This window comes from Nesoenas mayeri, assembly GCF_963082525.1.
Source record: "Nesoenas mayeri genome assembly, chromosome: Z".
Classification (NCBI taxonomy): Eukaryota; Metazoa; Chordata; class Aves; order Columbiformes; family Columbidae; genus Nesoenas; species Nesoenas mayeri.
The window spans coordinates 50086602-50111901 of NC_137542.1; the positions used below are offsets into that span (position 1 = coordinate 50086602).

At 36.6% G+C, this 25300-nt stretch overlaps 1 protein-coding gene across 1 annotated transcript in view; it reads left to right on the forward strand.

Annotated features, from left to right (window-relative positions):
- Positions 1 to 7823: 7823 nt before the first annotated feature.
- Positions 7824 to 25300, forward strand: part of PDE4D (phosphodiesterase 4D) — a gene marked incomplete at its 5' end in the record, with an annotated part of 511345 nt that continues 493868 nt past the window's right edge. Inside the window, one exon of the mRNA XM_080363172.1 lies at positions 7824 to 7865. Coding sequence (XP_080219298.1) covers positions 7824 to 7865 — 42 coding nt within the window. The remainder of the gene's footprint in view (positions 7866 to 25300) is intronic.

The following is a 25300-nucleotide window of genomic DNA, read 5'->3' on the forward strand; positions in this document are numbered from 1 at the left end:
CTTTCTCCAACCACATTTCCCACAGCACCTCCAGCCACCCTTGGAGTGACATCGTGGCCTCCTCAGACTGGCTGAGCCCCAGGGCCTGCAGGGCTGCTGGTGGCATTATGGAACCAGCTGGCTGCAACTGGCTCAGGGAAAACCTGTCCACCTCCCATACAAGGCTCTCCTTTGGCTCTGGCTCCTTAAACCCTGCTGTTTACACCCAGTACCCTACAGAAAAAAAAAATGTAGGTGAGCAGTGACAGGGCAGGGGAGTGAGTGGTGGAAGGGAACTAAAACAGGGTGCTTCCCAGCCTGGTTTGGCTCCAGTCCCCTGATTCTCCTTCAGGCAGCTGTTTGGGAGCCAGGGCAGGCAGGCAATTCTCCCCCTACCCATACATGGTACATATGCTGCCATACTAGTTTTGAGGCTAAATTTAATGTTTTGGATGCAGACTGGCAGGCCTTGATGCCAAGACAGTGTTCCCAGATATGTCTACTTTGTCAGGCCAGACATAGACTGATGCAACCCAGTATCAAACAGGTATTTCACTTCAGTGTGAAAAGGGCTTCCCTGGCAATGAAAGACAATGTTCATTGGTTAAAACTCTAAGTATTAATTAGCATTATTTTATCAAAAGCACTGATATCTAATCCTACTCTTATTTCCTCTCTGACAGAAGAGACAGAGGACCAGAGAAAAAATACTTCATGATTTAGTCTCTCCAATATTTTCTACCATCCTTTGACCTGTTTTTAACATGAGAAAAAAAAAAAGCTTTTACTTTTTTTTTTTTTTTTTAAAAAAGGAAAGATGTTACCTGATTGTAGAGTAAGATGAGATTTCTCTCAGTGCCTTAAAGGTGAATAGTCTCTTCTTGTGGTTATGCTTGGTAGGTTAGACTCACATATGTAGTAGGGATGCACATACTTTGAGGAAGATCTATCTTGTTTTGTTCAGTCTTGATACAATCCCTAGGACTATAAGCCTGAGCCCCTGGCTATGAGTCCTCAGTGCTGACACATGAAAGTCATGAATAAACTACTAGCAATTGTTCTGTAAGTTTATAAATGCACTTCTCAAATATACAGTGATAAGGAAAATATATTCAGTGGAAATATTCTTACCCAAAATTACCTCTTTATGCACCCTCCTCAATGCCTGACTTAGCTCCCCAGCTTTCACGTTTCTGTCTTTCTGTTCTAAAGCATTTATCTGCGATTTATCTGCAATAAGCACTGGATAGATGGAAGTTACTAACAAAAAGAAAAAGAAGTCACTAAGTTGGCTTTAGTGTCCCCCTAAAGGTCATGCAGTATTCTGCTAAAATCACATTTCCTGTCTGCAGAAAACCAGACTTTAGAACTTTATTCAAAGAAAGAAACAGTTAATCTAGCAATAGGAATATATTTGCATTCCTCCTATGCTTCATAATCTGCTACAGGGTAATCTTCATTATTTAATACATAGCTGTGATTAATGACATTTCTAGTAGCAAGTCCTAAGAATTTTCTGACATCAATACTTGTGTGGTATCAATACAGTCATATGCCTTCTCAAAGAACTTCTGAAAATAGAAGGCTTCTCCTTGTATAAACTGCAAAAATTTCCTGAACAGTTGTTCTTACAACCTGCATTTCAATTGTTGGATAAAAAATATAGGGAAGTGATTTTCCAGTATACCTTTTGTTCAATACCATCTTGGGAATTTATATCTCAAAAAAAAAAAAAAAAAAAAGGGTACAATACTTAACAATCAAGAGCTGACACTAGAAATGTTCATGTTAGCTGATGGCTGGATTTGTGATTAATACTTGCAGAGGCATTATTGTCAAAGAGATTAATGGTAAATACTGTTTCCCCTTGAAAAATTAAAGAAAATTGCTGAAAATACTTTCCTGCAAGTGCAACAAGAGTTTTTGTCTGTTCTAATGAAATTTAATTTTGACATTGCCTGGATCAACATAAAAATTCCCATTTTCTCCACTGGAGAGATTGTTTACATATTATTCATGCTAACAGAAGAGGTTATTGTAGGAAGAGGAAATTCCAAAGAAGCGCTAAACCACAAAACACAAATCAATTAAGTCTATGTGCCATGTCTAAATGTTATTTTTGTGCACTCTTCAGAGATGTTAATGTTGTATACAATCCATTTCTCCATGGAAGAATTCCATTGTAGTTCTGAAATACTGTCTTTTTAGTAATGTTTTTAGACTTTGGAGAATACAATGAAATTAGAAATTATTAGCTTTTGAGTTTAATAATGAAAGTAAGTTTTTTCTCTGACTTTTTTTATTTTGAGCACTGATTTTTTTTTTTTTTTTGAATGAAAGGAGGTAAAAGCTAGGCAAGTTTGACTGTCTTCTTGGTTATGCTTTACCAGGTAGTTAAGGAAATAAATGGCAAGTAGCATGATAATAGAAATATATTTGGCCTTGAATATTCAAGTATTTATTCTCACAGGTCCCTCTTAATTACAGATTTCTCATATCTCAGTAACAGTCTATCAGTAAAAGCTGTTTTTTCCTACTCAGTCATAAGAACTAGAGAAGTAGAGTGCTTAGCATTGGAATGATGAACAAAAGTTGAACAGGAACTCTGGAAGATGATGGATCTAAATGAATTCTTATTTTGGGACCTCTTTCCTCCTCATGGTCTTGCTTTTCTTTTATTTCTGCTCCAGTTGTCTAAGTGTTTCACAGCCTGTTGTTTTTGAAAGTTTCATCAGTGTGGCATAGCAGATTAATTGGAATGTCTTTGCTCTTTTATTTCAGCTTTTTCTTTTGTATGCTCTTGTGCTGGGGAAGAACAATGTCCCTAAACAGCAACTCCAACTGAAATTAAACAAGCCAACATTAAAGTGTTCCAGAATTGGTCCTAGCCACTGAATGAGTCATACACTGCAGAGAGAAGCTCAGGCCTTTTGGATTTTTATCCTCATTTGTTGTAAAGGGACCATACTTTGCTTATCTTTGAGATTAAAACCTGTAAACAACATACTTTTTCAGAGCAATGTCAGGTCTCTTACAGCAGGTCAGAGAGACAGCTCTAGTCCTGTTTGATGATACGCTTTTATTCCTGTCTTTCTAATTGAAAGCTTTTTGGCTACCTTATCAGCCCAGAACTGCTATGAAATAGAGACATGTCAAAGATAAACAGTATGAGTTCTTCATCTCACTCATGCATATGAATGTTGAGTAGCAACAGGGAGTAAGCCATATCTTAAATCCTTGTTACACATTTTATACAAAGATTTTAAGCAGTGATTGGCAACCTGAATCACTTCGTAAAATCTTTCCAGATCATAAATGTTCCCAAATGATAAAATGTAACATTTGTGTTGTTTGCAATAAGAAAGGAGAAAAAACTTAAGCCTGGAGCTATATTTTATTAAATACAGCTCTCATGCAGACACAAGTGCCTTTAGAGTCAGACTTAGTAAAATAAGTAATACCATAATTTTGATAGCTGACAGCAGTCTGCTCCCCAAAATCACTTCATTTTGCATTTGTATATTAAAATCCCTTTGCTTGGGTTTCAGATAAGTACATAAGGTAAACAATTTAAACTATGAATGTAAGAGTGAGCAAGCACAATTTGTAGGCATGCAGAGTGTCAACTCCTCATGGAAGACAATGTCTTCACCTTAGTTTCTGTTTGTAAAATATCTGGTAGAAGATGGGCAGCTTTTGTACACAAGCATTAAATGCTCCAGGTTATTTGTGGTCAAGGCATAAACACTAAAATAACATAAAAGCTTCCTGACTAGTTCAGTGTATGCCCGTGCAAATTTTGGTGAATGGTTTTGAAAAAAAAAAAAAAAAAAAAAAAAAAAAAAAAAAATTAAAGGAATTTAAAGCTATCTGGCAAGCAGAAAGAGTGAAAGTCCATCATATTGTGTAGCAAGCATTGTTTTGCAGTGTTCTATACCTCTTTTAAAGAAAATACGTTTCTTCTGTGAGGAGAGAGACAAGCATACGTACAAAGAAACAACAATAATGTCCTAGGTGTTTCATGAACTTCTCTTACTTACTTTTAAGATCCTCTGATTCACTGTAGAATCTGGTTAAGCAGTCTGGCCAATATTTTTTTTCTTGTTTTTTTGTTTCTTCTCTTTGAATAGTTCTCTTTTTTTTCTTTTTAAAATTTTCCTAAACTTCTCAGTATATTCTAAATGTATGATAGAGTTTTGCTTTGTGAAAAAGAGATGTTTTACTCAATAGATCTCCAATTCATGTAAGTATCTTGAAAGAGTAGTGAAAATATACAGCTAGAAGGAAAATATGATGTTTTTATTTATTTTTCATCTCTCAATCTCCTCTTCATGAAAATAAAAATTTTGCAATTGAGCTTGCAACTCAGTAGAAGCATTTGCATTTTAATTGTTCACTACTTTTTAAAAGCTAAACAATTTCAGAAAAATCTTTAACTTGAAGTCACTAAGCTTTTTGTCCATCTTTGTTGTGTTGAACAGTTTCTACATGAATATTAATTATTAAGGCTTAATGACTAAGGTGATGGAAAAAACCTTTATGTATATAGTGTTGCTTGAAGTCCAGTATGAATACCTTTGGTATGCAGTATTTCTTTGGCTGATATTTTGGTCACATCTATCGTGTTCAACAGGAATGAGATTCATAGTACTTTGAATTAAAACTTGGAAAGCTTTGAAGGTCTGAATATAGGGCATCTGCCTATATGACTCATGTCCCTGATATAGTAAACTACACCGGCCTGGATGCTGGAAGCACCTCTGGGCTAGCGCAATTAAGTCTTTTCTTGTGATGTCATATGATGATGCTAGATATTACATCCTCAGAAAAATAGAGATCAGGGAATGTTTTTCAGTCTCTTTGATCAAATATACATTGGACAGGAAGTGATCTCTTCAAACTTCCTCCTAAAAATGAATAGCCTGTTTTTTCTCTTGTATTTTATTCTACTTTTAAATGTGCTACCTGCTGCTTTCCTGAGTTAAACGCATAAAATTCTACCTTGGTTTCATACATAATTGCAGATATGTCATGTGACTTCTGTGAATTTTGTCTAAATGCATTAACTGGTTTAATTAGCTAAATATATTTTTCTCTTGTGTATATTTTCAGAATTGCTGGAATGGATTAAGCAATGATTTATTTACTTTTGTATCCATTTAATCCTGTAGCCATTTAAAACAGAAAAAGTAATGTGAAGATACTCTTTTGTGGATGCTGATTTCTTGATAGAGAAAATTCATTTTTCTTTCCCCAAAACTTAGATATGTTGCAAGAGTAGTATATGAATAATTTATAATCAGATCATTTTCTAAGAATGCAAATTCTGTGAAGAAAACCCTATAACTATATCCCACATGTTGATTAAAATCTTGTGGGCTTTTTCAATACAATCTCCACTGTTCACTTTCTATGTGCTCCCAAATCTACTGATGTGATTCTTAGGTTTCTCCCATAAAGACTCTATCACCTGTGTGCAGAAGCAATACACATATTGCTTTTGCTTCTTTCAGTGGATTCCAGGGAATGCTGGAATAAGATCTTTCTCTTCCTATGCATTGTCTTTAGACATCAAATCAGTCCCGACATTTGTCCTATCTGAATTCCACAGCATGGACATGATGGGTTCTCTCCAGGACCTTTGCATCCTCTTTACTCTCAGTTGGTAAATCTCCACTGGTAGCCAGGATAAGTGTTGATGGTAGTGCAGAAAATCGAGCCATGCATGGCTACTGGGTGCAGTGATTCTTCCCCCTCCTTACTCTCTGCCTCTGCTGAACATGGGCTGATGGTAATGCCTCTGAGACTTGGAGAGGTAGGCACCTCATACACCTCTGGCAGCCTGGCCATACTGTCATTATGGGTGAAAGGATGACACCATCCCAAGCCATCATAATCTGAGTTATTAAACTCCAGTCTACTAAAATAAATTTCCTCTTTCATCAGTCTCTTGTGCTCTCTGATGTTTCTGACGACCACTTCATCTCACAAGTCCAGTGGGCTTGTTTGTGTTGCCACCAATATGAATGTAATCCATAATGGCTGACCTATGTTGTCAATTACAATGGAAGGGTATATATAAGCCAAGCAACATTACCCTCAAGAACAGCCAGACTGGGCCCAACTATACAACTGTGGGCATAGGTTCTGGGCAGTGATATAAAAACAATGCCAGCATTTGTTTCACATTTGTGAATAAGTACCAAGAGGCTGGTGAAATCAATTGGTAGGGAGAAAGCAACTATAATTCCATCGTAGTGTGGCAGCGGCTAACTTGGTTACCATGAAGGACATCCAGCAGAACCTCGAGGAGATGTAGCCTCTGCAGCTTTGATTGCAAATTAGATTTCATTGTTGTAAAACTGCCAACAACAATATTTGGACATATTATATCTAAATATTAAAAAAATGAGCTGTTTCCTCAACACATGGCTTTGCTTCTCTGTTACTGGATGCTGCCTATAAATAATTAAATACATGAATAATCAATGCATATTTATTATTTATCTGAAGGAAGTGGCAGAGTTTTAGAAAACAAATCAAAAGATCAAATACTGTACTGGAGACTTGCTCATACATTGAGATGAGTGGTTTTCTTAGGAAGGAAAACTAGACTCTTAGATCTGGCACAGGTCATGATGTTCTCCTGTGGGGGCAGGAAATTACACCTGTATGTATGTATGTATATCTGTGTGAATATATTTGCTCTTAGTATCATACTGACATTTAAGAGTTCATTTTCTGTTTTGGCAGAGAGATTCTCAAAAACTTAGTCATTTTAAAACAGTATGTTGTGCTAGCAAAACTATGCTACCTTAACCTTAACTATGATGCTTAAACCTAGGAAAATGTTTCTTGTACCCATATGAGATGCAGCAGTGATGCTCCTGCCCATGGGGGAAATAAGCTATCCCTGTAATTTTACTGGCATGATTGATTCTCCATTAGGAGATTTTACTAGAACTGCTCTGTTGGTCAGATATTGCACTTTACCTCATCTTTGTCTGACAGAGCTAAGGAAAAAAAGAAAAAAAGTGTGCAGATATGTACCTGGCCCAAATGAGAATATAAATCTTTCAACTGCCTGATCCTGGAGCATATGAATTTCCTTTTAACTCTCCTCTTCCAGGATTACTGCTGTGCACTTACCCAGAGACTGATATGTGTTGCTTTTCAAAGCTGCCATGTCATACCATCATGTGTTGCTATGGCTTTTGCTTAGTTATTATTATAATAATACAAAGACCAATTTGTCTAACTGACAACTATATGAATGTACTCCAAGTTCTAGTTCAAGCATCCTTATGTACCTAGGTTTGAAAACTACTCTAGCTGACCTTCTTCCCCTAAATTTAACATGTATTTCCAGGTCTGAGTAGTATACTAGTCAATAGTTTCCCCCACATTGAGAAAACTACTAAAAATACCAATAAGTCTCATTTTAATATTACAAACACTACTGCCAATATTTAAATAACTGTGCCAAAAAGCCCTGCCTCAGAAGTGTATAACCTTTTGTAACTGTTTGGGTTGGCATGCACTTGTTATTGACTGGAAGCATGCACTGTTCATGGATATGCTTGTTGTATGGCTCAGGGTAACTGTATGTTTTGTATGATTTAGTGATATGTGAAACATCTGCTCTACTGGATGTTAGACTGTTTGCAGCTGTCATACATGGAAGCAATGTCTTATGCCTGGATGTTGTACAGCTTGTGAAGACCCTGATTCTAACAGGATAAATTGATTTCTTTTCAGTATAACAGCGGGTATTTGGATGGTCAAGGCATAAAACCTCTCCTGTGAAACCTGCAGAACACTTCTGATTAAGTTATAGAGTCACCATGAACAAGAATACCTGTACTCTACATGGGAGGAGCAAAAGTGTGAGTAGAAGGTTTTCTTTTCCCTGCTACTGTTTTTATCATCAATATTCTTTCATGCTGCTTCTGTGCTGTGTTAGCCTATCAATACCACTTTCGGACTAGGACAGCAATTGTGATAAATTCTCTGTTAGTTGTAGCCTATTCTTGTATCTGCAGCCGAAATAAATATGTGTGACTTGCACAGATACAAGATTTTGAACAGAAGTATGTTTTTGAGTGAGTTTTTTCATTGAGACATTAATGTCTCAGAATGTATTTTACACAGAGCTATTAAATTTTTTTTTTTTTCTGGAGTATTCATTGAAATGTAAGCTTACATATTATCTATAATGTACTTCGTCATAAATGTATTCCCCTGCACTGATGTTAGTAACAGGGAACACACTCGATTTAATAATGCATTGTTGAAATGTTGACTGTGTAGTGTTCCAGGAGACCAATGAGACAGTGTGGTAGTAATATATACACAGATTTGGATGAGGCTTAATTTTGTTTATTTTGTGGTCTTTGTGATGGTTTTTCGTCCTGTGTATCTAAGAGTACTGCTGAAACAGAGAGGTTTGGATGCTGCTGTAGCCTTTTCTGTCTTCCAGATGCTCATGGAAAAACATTTAATATACAGTATTATATATCAATGACTCTACCTTACAGGCACAGACAAGAAATGAATGGTCCTTTCTCGTATATTACTGTTATGTTTAAGCTGTTGAATATGTCCATTCTCCTAATAGACAGGACATTTTATTTAAGTACTTTGATGAGTAGTAACAGGAAAAAAAGTTATTGCTTCTACAAGGACACTGTATCTACAAAGAGAGAAGGTACAGTTGTATTTCCCTGTTTTTTGAGCGACTCCTAGCTTGTATGTAAACCAAGTTCGCATAAGAAGAATTCTGAACGACTCCCCATCCTGATGCTTTGTTTTCCCATTATTATCTTCCACCATGCTCTGTAATGACTTTGAGACTGCTGTTTCCGCTTTGTTGCTACTAATGCCTTGGTGTACCTGCTTCCTTCTCCCCTTTACTGCCTCAGTTTCCCGTTCCAGTGGGATTAGTTGTTGGACCAAGAGTATGAGCCTGGTTGAGTTTATCCAGAATTGCTCAAGTTCTCTTAGACGTGGGAAGACAGGGCAGACATCTATCATAAGGCTTGCTGTGGAGCTTTCTGAATCTGCCAGGCTGTATTGGTTTGGGCTCCTGGCTATTGGGAGCAGTTGCTCTTTTTGGCTTTTCCTTAAGAATTTATTAAAAACAAAATACTTTTTTTTTTGGTTGTTATTTTTCGTTTTGTTTATTTGTTTTTGCTTTGTTTTATTTTATTTATTTCATGTAATGTACGTATTATCATTACATATTATTCATGTACTGTACATATTACCAGCTTATGTATAGCCACAGGGGGAAAGTGACAGAAGTATTGCCGAATTCATTATGGTGCCACATACATGGACCAAATAAACAGCCTGGTATGTCTCAATTGAAGATAGGTATTCAGAGTGCCTAATAAAGCTATTCTGTTGCTGTTGTCTGACCTGCTGAGGAATTACGTGAAGCATAAGGCTGTCTATAAAATTTTTAAGGGATGACAAAGCATAAAATTTTAATGTTAGCTGATATACTGTGAGCTGGTCACATTTGGGGAAGACCAGCATTGTTTCAGTTTAAAACAACAGAATGAGTTTCTATCAAATATATTCATCTTTGTTGATTCAAAGGATCTTCATATTTTACTACAAACATCCTAGTATATATTTTGTGAAATTAAGTTCTAAAAGCTCAATAAATATATTGAATGTTTCAGGACCTGAAAGAGAATCTTTTAAACTACAAAGCAGATTTCATTATTTTTAGTGTTAAATCCTAGCACCTCTTGCTATATGAGCTTAATCATAACCACCTCTGGCTATTTTTCTTTAAATGGGGTGTATAAACTATTTTGTACTGTTTGTTTGTTGTTTCTAAATTGCAAAATATGTAATCCCTAAGAAACTTTAAGATATTTGGTAGCATGCTGTTCAAATGAATCCTTGACTACTGCTCATAGAATCACAGAATAATTTGGGCTGGAAGGGACCTTCAAAGCTCACCTAGTCCAATCTTCCTGCAATGAATCGGGACATTTTCAACTAGATCAGGTTGCTCATAGCCTGGTCCAGCCTGGCCTTGAATGTCTCCAGGTGGTGGGACATCTATGACCTCTCTGGGCAACCTGAGACAGTGTTCTACCACCCTCACTGTAAAAATGTTCTTCCTCATGTCTAGCCTGAGTCTCCCCTCTTCTAGTTTAAAACCATTACCCCTTGTCCTCTCATAACATGCCCTTCTAAAAAGTCAGTCTCCATCTTTCCTATAGGCTCCTTTAAAGTTCTGAAAGGCCTCGATGTCTCCCCAGAGCCTTCTCCAGGCTGAAAAACCCCAACTCAGCCTGTCCTCACAGGAGAGGTGTTCCATCCTGCTGATCATTTTTGTGGTCTCCTCTGGCCCCTCTCCAACAGGTCCCTGTCTTTCCTGTACTGAGGGCTCCAGAGCTGGATACAGGGCTCCAGGTGGGGTCTCACCAGAATAGAGAAGAGGTGTAGAATCACCTCCCTTGACCTGCTGGCCATGCTCCTTTTGATGCAGCCCAAGATACAATTGGCCTTTGGGGTTTCAAGTGTACATTGCCAGCTCATGTCCAATCTTTCACCCACCAGTACCCCCAAGTCCTTCTTCGCAGGCCTGCTCTCAGTCCTTTCATCTTCCAGCCTGTATTGATACCGGGCTGTCACCACCACCCAACCCAGGTGTAGGACCTTGCACTTGGCCTTGTTGAATCTCGTGATGTTCACATGTGTCCATTCCTTGAGCTTGTCCAGGTCCCTCTGAATGGCATCCTGTCCCTCAGGCATGTCACCTGTACCACTCAGCTTGGTGTCATCAAACAACTTGCTGAGGGTGCACAGGGGGATATAGTGACACTTCTTGAACAAAAGTGACTTTGGAAAAGTGCCTCATCATACTTGTTGAGTAGAGCCAGAGATTCCATATCACATGATGGTGACATCAAGTCTTCCATCTTCCTGCGTGTCTGTCAATTTGAATTTGCATTGTCCAATTCTCTATGACCTGCTAGACCAGTCACTCTGCTAAAAGACCATCTAATGAATAAGTAAAAATGTCATAAATTAACTGAATAATCTTAAAAAGATTCCACTGCTTTGTACTTCATGTTCTCAGCACAGTACGATCCTGCCAGTGCTCTGCCCTCTCCCTAGCTGTTGGTAACCCATGGAGTTACAATTAACTCTATTTTGTAATAAGGGTTTAAATGCTTGTCAGGTCTTTCATGCTCGCTCACAGCATTCAGTGAGAATGTCTTCATTTATGCCCTTTCAATCTGTGCATACTATGTCTAGTCCCTCTCAGTTTCCTTAGGTAGCTTTTTGTTTCTTTAAATTATTTCCTTATAAATAAATTCCTCCTTTTCTGAAAAATCTATTTTTTCTGGAGTCCAAACTGCTTAGAATATTCTAGGTGTTTTATTGCTTTAACTTCCATGACTTACCATCTGGTACTTCTGAAATTACAGCTAAATGTTGTTCTTTCCCTCACTCCCTCTGTCTAATTTGGTTCTCTCTGCTCCCTCTCCCCACCTCTTGTAAAGTTAATTCTAGTATAGGATAGGGGTTTTAGTTAGTACTGATCAGCTATGGAAAGGAACTTTATTGACTAATTTCATAATAGAACACTGAAGTTCATTATTTGTGTTTCAGAAGGGTTTCATATTATTTTAATAACTGAGTTGAACAAGCCAAGGTGTTTCTACCTACAGACAGCTTTAAAAAATTCAACATAATTTGTTCTTTATCAAAAAGCATGATGAAACACTTTTTTTGTTTTTTGTTTTTTGTTTTTTTTAAATCAAACTTTCAGCTGTCTTGAATTAAATTAGCACAGCTTTCCTGATGATTTTTGCACTCTCAATAGTAAATAACTTTTCAATAGAATACTAAAAAAACTAGATTTCTGCGGGAGCATACTCGAGGCATATTTGGTCAGCTAGAGGAAGTAAGCTTCTACTTTCAGGTGATGAGAGTGCTAGTGTATGTGGAAAAAAGAATAAAGTCTGAATGTTTCATTGTGTGGGTGTTCATCTTGGAACATTGTGTCAGAAGTGAGTCAACTCTTGTGAAATGAGAAAGTAACTATATTGCAAGAAAATGAACCAACCAAGAGGATATGTTTAGCAACTGGGCCTGTTTAAACTGTGGAATTTCAACAGCTTCAACAACAACAACAACAAGAGTGGCAGGCACAAAACAAAATTAGAGCACTTATGCTGTTGTAAAGAACAAAAGCTGCAGCATGCTTCAACAGTATTTGGTCAGCCCTTTAAGTTAAAAATATCTGTAAAACCTAAAGTGTGAGACTGTTTTGAATTCATAAACATATTACATATAAAAGGTGTATTTTCAACAGCTATAACTTCTGGATAAACTAAGATCACTAGAAGGAGACAAAATGGCTGTCTTATTCTATGATCAAAACATTAAAAGCACAGTTGTGACTACTGATGGGATCAAAAGGTGATGGACCTCAAAAGGGAATGATCACACACACTGCAGCAAAGCTTCCACGAGTTTAGCTGCACGCAGAAGATGGAGCAGGGGGAGGTGGGTTGGAACTCATGTGAATGCAAAACAAACATGGAGCACCCGTAGAGATGAAGTACAAAGGAAGGTGGAGAGCTATTTGCAAACAGCTGACTCACTGAGATGTTTTCAGCCAAAGTACTTAAGGCTAGATTGTCATAACCTTTGCTTATGATGTGGAGGAGTGAAGAGGAAGTTAAATACTTCCTTTATTCCTATGCTCATTTTTGTTTAAATTATGACTCAGAAAGATGACAAGAACCAGGGGCTCTTTATCCACCATTCCTCCTGTAAGCAAATGGTCAGGAAGAGGAAATATAATCTTCTCTACCCCAACCAAATCCAGTACACTCCTCTGCCCAGCAGCTAGAAGAGCTATTCAGCGATAGAGTAAGATACTCTACACCAAAGAGTAGAGTGGTGTAGTTCTCTGCAGAGAGTGTGAAGGAATTGCAGATCAGTTCAATTCCAGGCCCTTTTCTCTTAGAGGGCAGTTTTGTCAGACAGCAATCCTTTCTTTATGTCAATAGTTCTAAGGAGGAAATTTGTCAACATAAATGGGAGAAGCTTGCAGTGTTCCAGAAGCATTTTTTGTAATGAATTTGCATTACTTCTGAATAAATTGATTTTTCTCTCATTGCCAATAATTAGGTCCATTTGTTAGCTGATAGAAGGATATTTAGAGGGAGGCTGCCTGGACTAACCATTCTTTATTAATGGGAAGCAATTACGTTGCATGTTCTTTGCATTCTTCCATCCCTCCATCTGTAATAGAACCTTTGCAAAGGAAAGGAGGGATAGGAAAAGCAAAGGCAGGACATTGCTAAAGGGCAATTTGAAGTTCAGTGGTCCTGCTTTTCCCTTAATGGCAGTTCCTGTGGATGGATGCCTGATAAGAATAGACATTCTAAGCAGCAAGTTCCCTTAAGCAAAGCAGCAGCTGATGCACAGGAAATGCCTGTAAAAAGAGTATGTAATGCCTGTAGCAACTTTAACCCTTTCTGCATGTTTTCTAACATTCTTTCTACAGAAGTTAGAAACTTTTATGTCTGTGGTGAGAGTCCAGTATGAGAAAGAATGGCTGGATGTGACATCTAATAAATTTAATAGTCAATTGCTGCTGATTAAATTGTTTTGAATTAATTTACTGTGTTTACATATGCACATTTGACGATTTACTTCTAATTGTGGGATTATCTTTTGAAGAGAGAGAAAAGGTTTTATAGCATGAAGATACTGTTGTATTCCTGACAAAGAAATTGCAAATGTGTTTTTTTCCTCCCACTCATCCTGAATTTCTTCTTTTCTGTCTTCCACCCTCTCTAGTCTTTCATGGATGTTCCGACTAATGTTTCCAGCCATGTTATTCTGATCAGATCTCAGAATCTGTTCTCCATGCTTTTCTTCCTTCTGTCTCTGATATTTTTGACATTAATGCACACACTTTTGTCATCATTCTCTCTTTTTTTTTTTTTTCATGACTCATCTTCTGGTTCATCTCCTGCCTACCTTCTTGACTAAGTTCCAGCCTTTTTGAAGCAAGCCTTATATCCTTGTCTCAGGCTTGGGAAGTACTTAGAAGTTTATGACTTACAACTGCACTCTTTTGGAACACGTAAATACTTCTACCTGTATGCTAAGGAACATAACAAGCCTAACCTGCAACTCAAATGTCATCCATAATTATGCAGATTTAAAAAATAATCTGTGGGCCAATAACAATAGTTTAGTTTAAATTACATCAACAGAAGCATTCTCTTAATGGTATGAATGGGTCCGACAGAGAATTTTACAGCTCTGGTACATTAGTAAACCCTTGAATTATAGCTGAATCTTTACTTTTTGGAGTTGTTGCACATTTGTGTCACTGGCATCTGTGTCCCAGTTCTTCCTGTCTTCAATTATAATTGTCTACATGTAAGGCTGTACCTTCCTAGCAATACAGATTACTTTTATACTTCTACCCAGTGCTGCAACTCAGGCTGTCTATAAAAGGCACAGTGCATCAGTCAGGCCCTGTTCCATGGGAAGGGCTGGGAAATCTCAGCCATTTGTTTCAGATTTATATGTATTTCTGTGTTTCACTGCTTACTAACTGTGCAAAACCTGTTCTTGTTCACTGAAACCAGCTCCAGCCCTCTTGTTTTTGCTGTTTGAGGGAAACTACTCTCACCTTTGTAATAATCTACTACAGCCATGAAAATAAAATTAAATGAACCTGAAGATCCCCTCTATGACTATAAGTGAATATACTTACCTTAAAAAGTGCAAACTTAAATGAAATGCAGTGGGAAGGGAAGGGAAGGGAAGGGAAGGGAAGGGAAGGGAAGGGAAGGGAAGGGAAGGGAAGGGAAGGGAAGGGAAGGGAAGGGAAGGGAAGGGGGAAGCTGAAATGACTGAAGACCTGGAGCAGATGAATTAGGAAGAAAGACTGTTAAGAACAGGACTTCACACATTGCACTTCACACTAAAGAAGTCTGGTGGGCAGGGGACGAGTAGAGGAAAAGCATGAAGATGGTGGATAATGTAATTAATAAATAGTCATGTTAGAGATTCAAACAACATGGTCTCCCCCTACTTTTCTTCCTCACTAATTTATTACTGTATATTTCTAACCCACAACTGAGTTTCTTCACACTGTTCTTCCCTCAAATATGAAGGCGGTCTTTCACAATCTTCACTTTGTGATCACTGTATCTTCTTGTTTCCCTTTTCAGAACAAATTTTGGTGACTAGGAGAAGACTGGCTGATGCTACTAGAGGGAGTGGCACATTAGGGAAACTAGCATGTGACTGATGCACACTATATATGGAGGGAAATGCAATATTGTCTAATTCCTTTCCTGAAGTACATTCCTTCCCTACTTATCTTTCACTTACCATTTTATATTGCAGGTTGTTACAGTCAATACCTCTGTATCTGTCAGAGTGCCTGCAATGACTGCTGATTCTCTGGCATGATGAGGTTCTTGGCATACTCACAGTATAAATATTAAATAATTTTAATATAAATATATATGTCAAGCATTTGGAATTATGATAGATGTAAGTGTTAAGAGTATTAAAGAGTGGTAATAAGCAGTCAAATGGAGGATGTTTGTAAAGGAACAGAAGTTGTAGTTAGTGGCAGAATAATTTGTTAGATTTTTTTTAATGGAAAATGGAAATGGTTTCATCCAGGTTGTTATGGAAAAACACAAATAATTTCCTAGCAAGGATTACTGCACTTTGGCCACTCACAGCAACAGGAGGCATGAAGAATTTGAAACAAAATTTGAGTAACTGTTGAGTATTATTAGAGCTTGAGTAGGCTGACAAAAGCAGTAAATTAAGAATTAAGACTTACCCTGAACTCTTAGACTGCTTCCTTGCTACTGGAGTTTTACACTTTATGTTGTGTTCCTTTAGCAGTGGCTCCAGAAATATTTGTGATTGTATGTACAAAATGAGCTATTTTTCTTAAACCTGTACGTGTTTTTTACTTGTGACACGTGTAATATATCTCATCTTGTACCTGTGTATATGTACATTTCTACACACATAAGTATACAGCCTAGAAATGAAGGAACCATAAGCTAAAACTGTACATCAGGAAGACTTACATGGAAAAAAACGGTGATCGGCTTTCCTTAAATGAGTATGTAGTTCAATTTAAAAAAATTTCAAATACATTCCTGAAAGAAGCTAATAGCAAACTTGCTTTTCTACAAAGTATTAGGCTTCTCTCACCTAATGCATTACATTCAGAGTGACTCCAGTCTGGTTACCTTACATAGCATCTCCGATGGAACACTGCAAACTCTTCTCCTGTCAGCGTATGGACAGGGAAGCTGCATGATCTACAGCACCTGGGCATATGCTTCTGTTGGTTTGAGGTTGGGAAACTTAGTAATATCCATGGAAGTTCTGGTTAAATCTTCATGTTCTTGCCTATTTCCTTAAGCACTGTAGGATCTGAGAAAATCTGGTTTGTCCATTTCTTCTCTCTCTCTCCCTTAACTTTGATATGATTTTGACAAAAATCCAGCTTCAAAAAAGGAAGAAAATGTCCAAGTTCTGGATTTCTGCTTTTCATTAAATCCCTTTGATGATTATATTTAGAAAACAGGTTTCTGTAATCTTTTTATAATCTGTATGTTGAATTAATACTAATTTACTCAGTAACAATTCTGTAGAGTTAAATGAATATACCTGTGGATTTTAAAGTACTTGAGAATATAATTAATTTTTCATCTCAGTGAAAAAAGGTCTTTGTCAGGTTTCAAATAAAGTGTCTTCTGATACTCTACTGACAGGCTCACTTACTAGTGATTTCAGGTGTTCTTTTTCAGAATATAAAGTAATGGAAGTTCTTAAATTTCATGGAATTTCACTATGATATGTGGCCCACCTGCATACCAGGCTTTCTTTGGTATAACTTTCAAGCTTTGCAGTTGCTCCAGGTTCCTAGCTGTTGCCTTGCACCTATGCTTTTTTGACTTGCTTATAGTTATTTCATGGTCCTACGTGCTGGTTTAGAACATTATTTGGGTCTCACATAGCATGTTAGACCAGTCATCTTCCTTTCCTGTGTAAGATCCAGAAAGGTAATGAAGGCAATTATGCAATATCCAAAATAATTAATCCATTACAATACATAAACTGAGTCAGTTTCTGTCAGCTGTCTTACTAGATCATATAACATTGTCCTAATTGGACATTTGCTGTAAAATGTAATAATAATAATAAAAACAAAATAATAAAAAAATAAAGCCCACATGAAAAAAACCCACAATAATGCAGCAATATCAAAGTGACACTTAGGTAATTTGCATGCTCTTAAATAAATACAAACTACAGCTGCAACATAATTTTAAAAAATGAATTGACATAGTCTGTTTTTTTGATGAAGGGTTTGAGAAAGACATGAAATTTTGCCCGAGATACAGGAAATATTTTTTCTGTGTATATGCTGTATTTCTTTTGAAAAATCTTGAATTACAGAGTCTAACTTCAAAACATAAGTGAATTGCTGAAAAGAAATAGAGGTAATACTGCCCAGTTTCTCTGTTAGGTAAATATATTGGTGAGGTTTTTTTGGCTTTTTTTTAATAAAGTTTGAAACATATACAGAGGTTATTACGCTCTGGTCTATTTTCTTTCCACTGCATGTGCTTTATAAATAATGTTACTCAATAGCTGTTAAGGAAGTTACAATAAGCTAAGATAGTCCACTCCCTAACAATAGCCAACTTCTATCTCTTTCTAGGGCAGAACATTGCATATGATTGATTTCCCAGTGGGAATCTATATCTACAGTACATGACACATCCTAAGACTTAGATCTTGCTTAGTAACAATAGTCTCTGCAAGTCAATGCAACAGCAAATGAACTAGGGTGGAAGATGGAGACTGTATACATAGATAGTGAGGAAAAATTTTAATCAAATTGTTATGTATATACAGGCACCTAATTATGCCTTCTTTGGTTGTTTCATTTCAAGACATAAAATGCTAGTTTTCTTGGTCCCTTTCAAAACTTCCTTCTAGAAATCATTTTCAGCTGTTAGTCTCTTCATAGGAAACCAGTTCAATGGCACAATCTAGACAGTAAAGGCTCAAGTCTCAAGAGTTTTGCTACACAGTTTTCAAAATAACACAATTATCTCAGTCCTAGCAGTGTTACTTAAGGATCATCTCTTGATAGAGCAAATTAGTCTTTCTGTGTTCATCTCTTAAAATGGCAGCTTCTCTGTCCCTGAAAGGGATTGGTTTAGGAGAGACACTATGTTGGAAAATGAGATGAGATAAAGTAGTGAATCATAATGATTTGTAGAGAATGTGTGTTTTTCTAGTAAGACCTGAGTGAGGGGGTGTGGAGGTGACCATCACAAAACCAGCATGATGTTAAGGCTGTGCTTGAACTTTTCTCCAAATTTCTTTACAGGCTGTTCTGGCATCTCACTCTACACATAATCTAGCAATTCACTCCATTTGCATACAGAACCAGTTTAAAACACCAAATTCTTCAAATTCTTGGTTTCAAGACTGAAAATTACTTTTGTATCAAATGAGTATCCACGCTGTGATGAAGGTCAGGAGGGTCTTCACTAAGGAGTGGTACTACTGTTCCCATAAACTATTCAGCTGTAAGCATCATAAAACTATCTGATGTAAACTTATATTTATCCTATTTTTCTTTCTTCTCTTACATCATCAAATGGTACAGTGTCATAACTACCTATAAGCAAAACTAAACTGTAAACTGTAAAGGACAGACAACAGACAACGATACCTGTCAATTATCCATGTAACGACTCTTAGAGTTCTTTTCCATCCTGGGCCTTTTGAGATCACTTCAGACTGAAAAGTCTCAGGTGATAAAATTATATTAAAAAGCTGTCTTGAATTTCCTTTTTGTATTTTCTCTTGATAGAATCAAAAGTTACTATGTTACTACCTAGACTGCAAGAAAAAATACTACCTAGATTGCTAGGTAATAGAAGCAGATAGAAAGTAACTGGAACACTTTAATAACTTTTGAACATGATTATAACAGCTGCTATAAACACTTCTGTTGAAAGTGCTTCTTCATGTTTTCCAAACTGTCCTTGGTTTCATTGGTTTTGAAGCACCTTGCGCGGTGATGCAGCCTCAGTTAACCATTTATATTTCCTTGACTGGGCACTGGATCAGAAGTCTGATCAGAACTATTGCTATTTTACAACATCTGCTATTTTCATGATTGCTTCTTATTTTTCGTCTGCACTTTGGTACAAAGATTTAACTAAAGTAATTTAAATAACAAACAACAGATGTGATCTACTCAACTACAAGTCAGCACTTCGCAATTCCTCTGTGGACGAACAAAAACTGAAACTACCACATTTCTGTAATTTATTTCAATTACTTTGTTTGCCAAGTTTATTTATACACTGTTGTCTTGCACCTTTTGAATAGCTAATAACATGGGAACTATTAACATTCCCTACAGCCTTCACAAAATATATTTTGGAGATGTGAATTTCCTACCTTTTTCCGATTTCCAAATGGCAATGTTCTCTACTGTTTCTTTCATTCCTGGTTTGTTACATTGAATAATCTACAATGCTATGCTCTTGCATGAATTGTCAGCAGCAGAGTTAGAAACTGGAACTCTAAAGCTTATATATTGTCATGGCAAGATCATCAATCTCAAGCATACTGCACAGTGAATGAAGTGTGACTTGCATAATTCCCCAGGAAAATAAGCTGCATGTTCTGATTGTTCCAATTTCAAGACTCAACATGCTAACTGTGGCTGAGTATGTCTTGAATCTTCATTCATTTTCTTCAAATATAGGATTTTATATTTGTGGAAAAGTGTGCATATGGAAAAGAGAAAGAGAAACTGAGATTCTCCCCCACCCCTCAAAAAATCTAGTTAGAATTAAATATATGTTAGTTAATTAGCTTAGTTAATTAGCTTGTGCTGACCAGAATGTCATTTGCTGAGTTGCCGCCTAACGGACTTTAACAGACAGCAGAATAGTCAAGATAAAATGGAATGCAAATTAGGTAACAAATATATTTCATATTTCTTCCCTAATCATGCCTTCCCCTTCCTCCCCCTACTGTTCACAAGTACTAAATCTCTGTTCATTTTTCCTTTAGTTAACCATATGTTCCTGTTCTGTTTCTCACTGCATAACAATTCTTTCTACTCTCCTAGTTTCTGTTTGTTGCTCTATTTTAACTCTAACCTCTCCTCTTCTTGTGTTTTTCAATGAGCAATCCTTCTAAATTATAAGTGCAAAGTAATTAAAAAACCAAACCAAATCCAAACCAAACAAAGAAACACCCCCCCCCCCCCCTTTTTAAGGCTGAATAAATGAATAGACATGTAATAGAGAAGCCACACTAAAAGTAGTGAGTCTGGGAGAGAGCACTTTATTTTGGCTCCAAGAGTATTGAAATCTAGCTATGATGCATAAACTGAAAGAATAAATATGATACAATTCATGCATGACAGTATCACCAGGGAGAAACAAAAATTTAATAGTTCAGTAAAGTAAATATCATATGGTCAAGAATGCCACAATACTTTCACAAAGCTGAATAATATTATTTCCCTTGGAACAAAATCACTCAGGAAAAGTGTCTGTTGGCTTTACAATATACCTTGAAGGTCTTGATTTATTGCTTTTGTAAAGGGTCTGGTAAGGTACCTTATTTGGCATATTACAGAAAAGAAAGGGAGCAACTTGTGACAGAAGGTACACTTTACATAGCCTTGAAAAGCCCTATGCAGCTTTAAACAGGTGTCTTTGCTGGGAATGATAAAGTTTTATAAACCCATAATCGTCATTCTAAAAGGGCAAAAATACCATTTTCCTACTTGCTGCCTAGTTGTGATAAGAAGAAGATAAACAACTGAATGCCCAACCTACTTTTGTAGGATGGATATAAAGTTGATGCCAAAAGGGTTGTCTCCCTTCCTTTATTGTTTAGCTTTTTTAATTGCTGTGTTCTACCTAAAATAAGTTCCTGCATGCTGATGTTCAGTTAGGTGCATTCTCAGCCAAAGAAATCTAAATGGCAGGGCAACATGAAGCTAAAGAAAAGATGTAGAGCAGATGACCATATCTAAATCAATAGTAATGCTGTTCACAAAGTCTCATCTTCTCCCCTACCAGCCTTATGTATGAGTCGATAAGAAGGGGAGAAGTGTGCAAGTTAACTTTAAAAATCATTTTGTGATGTCTTTGGGTATTTTTGAGAGCAGATACATAAGCAAAACTGTCTCTTCAGCCAGGGACTGTAGTCCTGTTAATGACACACTGTCAATATTTTCACAAGAAGAGAACAGTTGTATTACAAGGAGAATGAGCATCATATTCTTTCAGTCTTGTTCATTCTGAAAAGTCTGAAGCAGACATGAAAGCTACAGATGTTGCTGGGGTAATTTCAGAGAGTCCAATAGTCTCTCCTTACTTCCAAGAATAGGAGTGGGGGAGGGGAAGGGAAAGAATGCTGGTATAGCACCTCTTCAAGCATCATAGAGTGAACAATTTGCTAACACAATCTTAATTCCAATACACTGGTGTGTATGCAAGCCTGTGCATCAAGGATACTGGCAACTGCTTCAAACTTTAGCACTCCTTTCTGCCTTTTGCCTTTTTCTGTGCATTATTTACCCTCTCTTTGCCTCCCTGCCCCACCCCACCCTACTGGACCTCAGTCCTTCTGGAGCTTTAAAATAAACAGTCATGTTACAAAAGTGCTTTCAGAGTGGAAATGATCAAGGCAAGGAGTTCGGTGTTACAACTCAGAGGTATAGCTATATAAAAACTTCCTTACACAAACCTCAGCAAAACAATGTTTTCTATTATTCCTTATACAGAACTCTATCACAGATGTCCAGTTTTATTAAAAAAAACCCCTAATCTGCTCTGATGTAAGAATTCCTTTCTGGGTGCTATAGAAACGAAAGTACATTAATGACATCACCAAGGCAACACAGAAATAACATTGTAAGCATCCTTTCATTAGGGGTGTGAGAAACTCTGAAATTATGGACGGGACAGTAGCAGTGGCAGATGTGGTTGAAGATGTGTGCTGTTTAGTTGAAAGTCAAAGGCTACAAGGCTTTAATCTGTTGGCTGGATTAGGGAACAGGAGCAGGGAAGGATGAAGACTCAAAAACCAAACTGTATTTCTAACCATTTATCTCATTCATGAAGTACTAAAAAGTGCAAGTTTTTCAAAGTGCTGGAACAGAATCTAGGAAGCTGTGTCTTCAGTAAAGGTGGTAAAGGTAAGATGCATGGCTGAATATAAAATTTGTTAAACAGAAGAGTGGGGGAAAATGAGTTTTTTTTGGTTTTTTGTTGTTTTTTTTTTAAGTTGGGATTTCTTATTGGAACATAAATATAAAATAAACTACCAAAAAAAATTGTTAGATGAAAACGACAAGTTAAATAACAAAAAAATCCTTTATAATTACAGGACATCTGGAGTTGACACTGTTTGTTGACCTTACTCTGTTGGAGTAAAAAAGTGGATTTTTTCCTATTGCTGTTCAATGTTTTTAAAGAACCTTGCCTCAACATTTTTAACTGTGCAAAAATTGATATATGAGATTTTCTAAGCGTTTCATTTCTGGAAGCCTGCATACTATTGCTGAAGATATCTAAAGTTTTGGAAAAGGACAATATTTTTAGTTATGGCACTGAGTTTGTATAGTGCCAGTTTCAAAGCAGGTTAAATTTTTGTCAATATAGATGATGTTTGTATGGACAGAGATAAGCAATTTTTCTCAAGCTCTCCAATAAGGCACTAAAAATTTGTGTCCAGCACTTGCACATTTTTATCTCTCAAACCCACTCAAATGGTTAACAATCCACCACCTCCCCTTCCTCTCTCCATAGTACGTTGACCTTTTTCAAAAATGTGTTTTAAAATAACAAATCTCTAGAAAAAAATAAATTTGTTATATTATTGTACTAAATGGGTTCAATGGATATAAAATGGATTATATTTGTAAAGACTTTAATTCATTGGCTGTGAGAAATGTCATGTTAGCAGTTAACTGCCTGATTCTCAGGTGAACACAGCATGATGAGGTGTTCCTGCCTATGTGTTGAGTTGTAGTCACTATACAGAACTCTACAATGTGCCAAAAATCTGCTCCTCTGTGCTGATTCAGTGCTCCTGGAGATTCAGAGCTCACGCACTAAATTTGTGCTTTAAGAGCTGCAGGAAATTTTATAAGTAGACACAAAGAGTGTGGATTCTGTTGAAGGTAAATAACCAGCACCTCTGTACATATGCCTAGAGTCACAATCTTTTTTTCATTGTGTTGCAATTTAAGGATACCAGCCATAGAAGCTTATATTTATTAAATATTATACTTCTGTGTTCAAAGTTCTGTGTATGACTAATGAGATTTGTGGCATGATGAAGTGTGTAAAGCAGTGAGGAGAATGTCTAGGATTTGAAGTGACTCTACAATTTAGGTGAAGAGGCTTTTCTTTTGGTATGATAACCGCATTTTCATTCAGATCATTTTAGGGGAAAACAAATTAAATCCATTAATTTTATCTTTTTGGAAGGAAATGTCTTATGGAAGTTTTGTTGAAGATGCTCAGAGTAAATTCTGTTTGTTGCTCTGGAATAAAGGGATATTATATTTAAACATATACAAAATGGGCAGTTATGATCCCAGAATTCAGGTCTCCATTTATTTTCTTTTTCCAAAGAAGAATAATCTAGGATGATAGTGGCAGCAGCATGACCCCAATTCTGTCCTCTTCAGAGAGAGTTTTCTATTTTTAAGTTTTCCAATATTTGCAGAAAAGAAAATTTGGTTTTGGAGCAGACTTTCCTTGTGTCCTGCACTTTTGGAAGCCTTAGGATAAAAGGCTGATATGGCATAGCCAAAATCAGCACATGCTGCAGCTCTCTCTGCTTGACCAGTTTTTATTAAAGATGACAGGTAATGCAGTGTGAAAATAATTGAGGCCTTATGTTGACACAGGAGAGCACTTCAACTATCATGCAAATGAAAACAGTTGACATTTAGCTGTGTTTTCTTTTTTATTTTTCATTATTTAATTAATGTGAACTTCCGAAGTGGAGGAAAATGTTCCCCTTTTCACTGTGACATATGGTGAAAAACACATTTCAGCTTTCTTTTTTTATCTTTTCATTAAGACTCAGAAGTATAAAATAGCTGGAAAATAATCTGGAAATGGTGAGTTACTTTCAGATAAGACATTAAATTGAAAAGTGGTGTATATCTCTGTTTATAGAACTCTTAAAAATTATAGAAAAGGGTATTAATCAGTTGAGAGGTACAATTAGAGTTGTCTATGAGATAACCATGAGCAGCAATTATTAGATTTTCGGAAAACGTACACAAGGCTGAATAGATGGGACTACCAGACTCCTCCCTTTCACTACTGGAGTGCAGTGCTTAAGGATACTATTGTTTGTGTCAGAAATTCAGAGTCTGTAACTCTTGAACCTAATGTGGTTTGCAAAAGCTTACAGAAGCTTAATAAAGAGGTTTATTTGTAGCTTGATTCTGACTATTTATTCACTGTTGCTAAATCACTCGTCAAAGAGCATGGATTTAAGCCTGCTGCATGTACTCTAGTTGATTATATGCTTGTGCTATAGTACTTCTATTATACAAATACTATTATGAGACAGTTTAATTCAACTTTAGTTAACCTTTAGTTTATTCTTGATTCTTACTCTTCTGCCTCATAGGTTGGAATCTGTATAGGTCTAAAGAAGGCTTCACTAGAAAATCTATTAATGTGGCTCACATTTGGGATTTAGAAGTCCACTGACATACCTTTCAATCAAAAGAACACTTTGGAAAAGTGGCCATATTCCAATTAGAACTGTACATTACTCTTTAAGTCAGCATAAGGCTTAGACTGGCCAGTGGCATTCAGTTAAAATGTTTCACTTAAAACCGTCAGATAGCTGAGGCCTTTTTGTCCAACTGAAATCTGAGAACACTTAGTTTAAAACCTCACTACTTGAAATTTGTGGGGTAATATGATCTGTTCCCGTGGACTGCCTTCTCCAAAGCACAGTCAAGTGTTTATAAGATATTAAGAACACCAGTGAGTGCTAAAAATGGAAAATATATATGTGTAATCTATTGGCTATATGTATAGTTGTTGGTACATGTATACTGCAACTTGAAAGCAAATTATATTTCGAACACAATCTATTTATATCAGGGTAGAGATTGGCTGTTGTTGATATATACAATTGTCAAATTATACAGGTAACATAATATAAAACTTCCTACAAAGCAGTATCT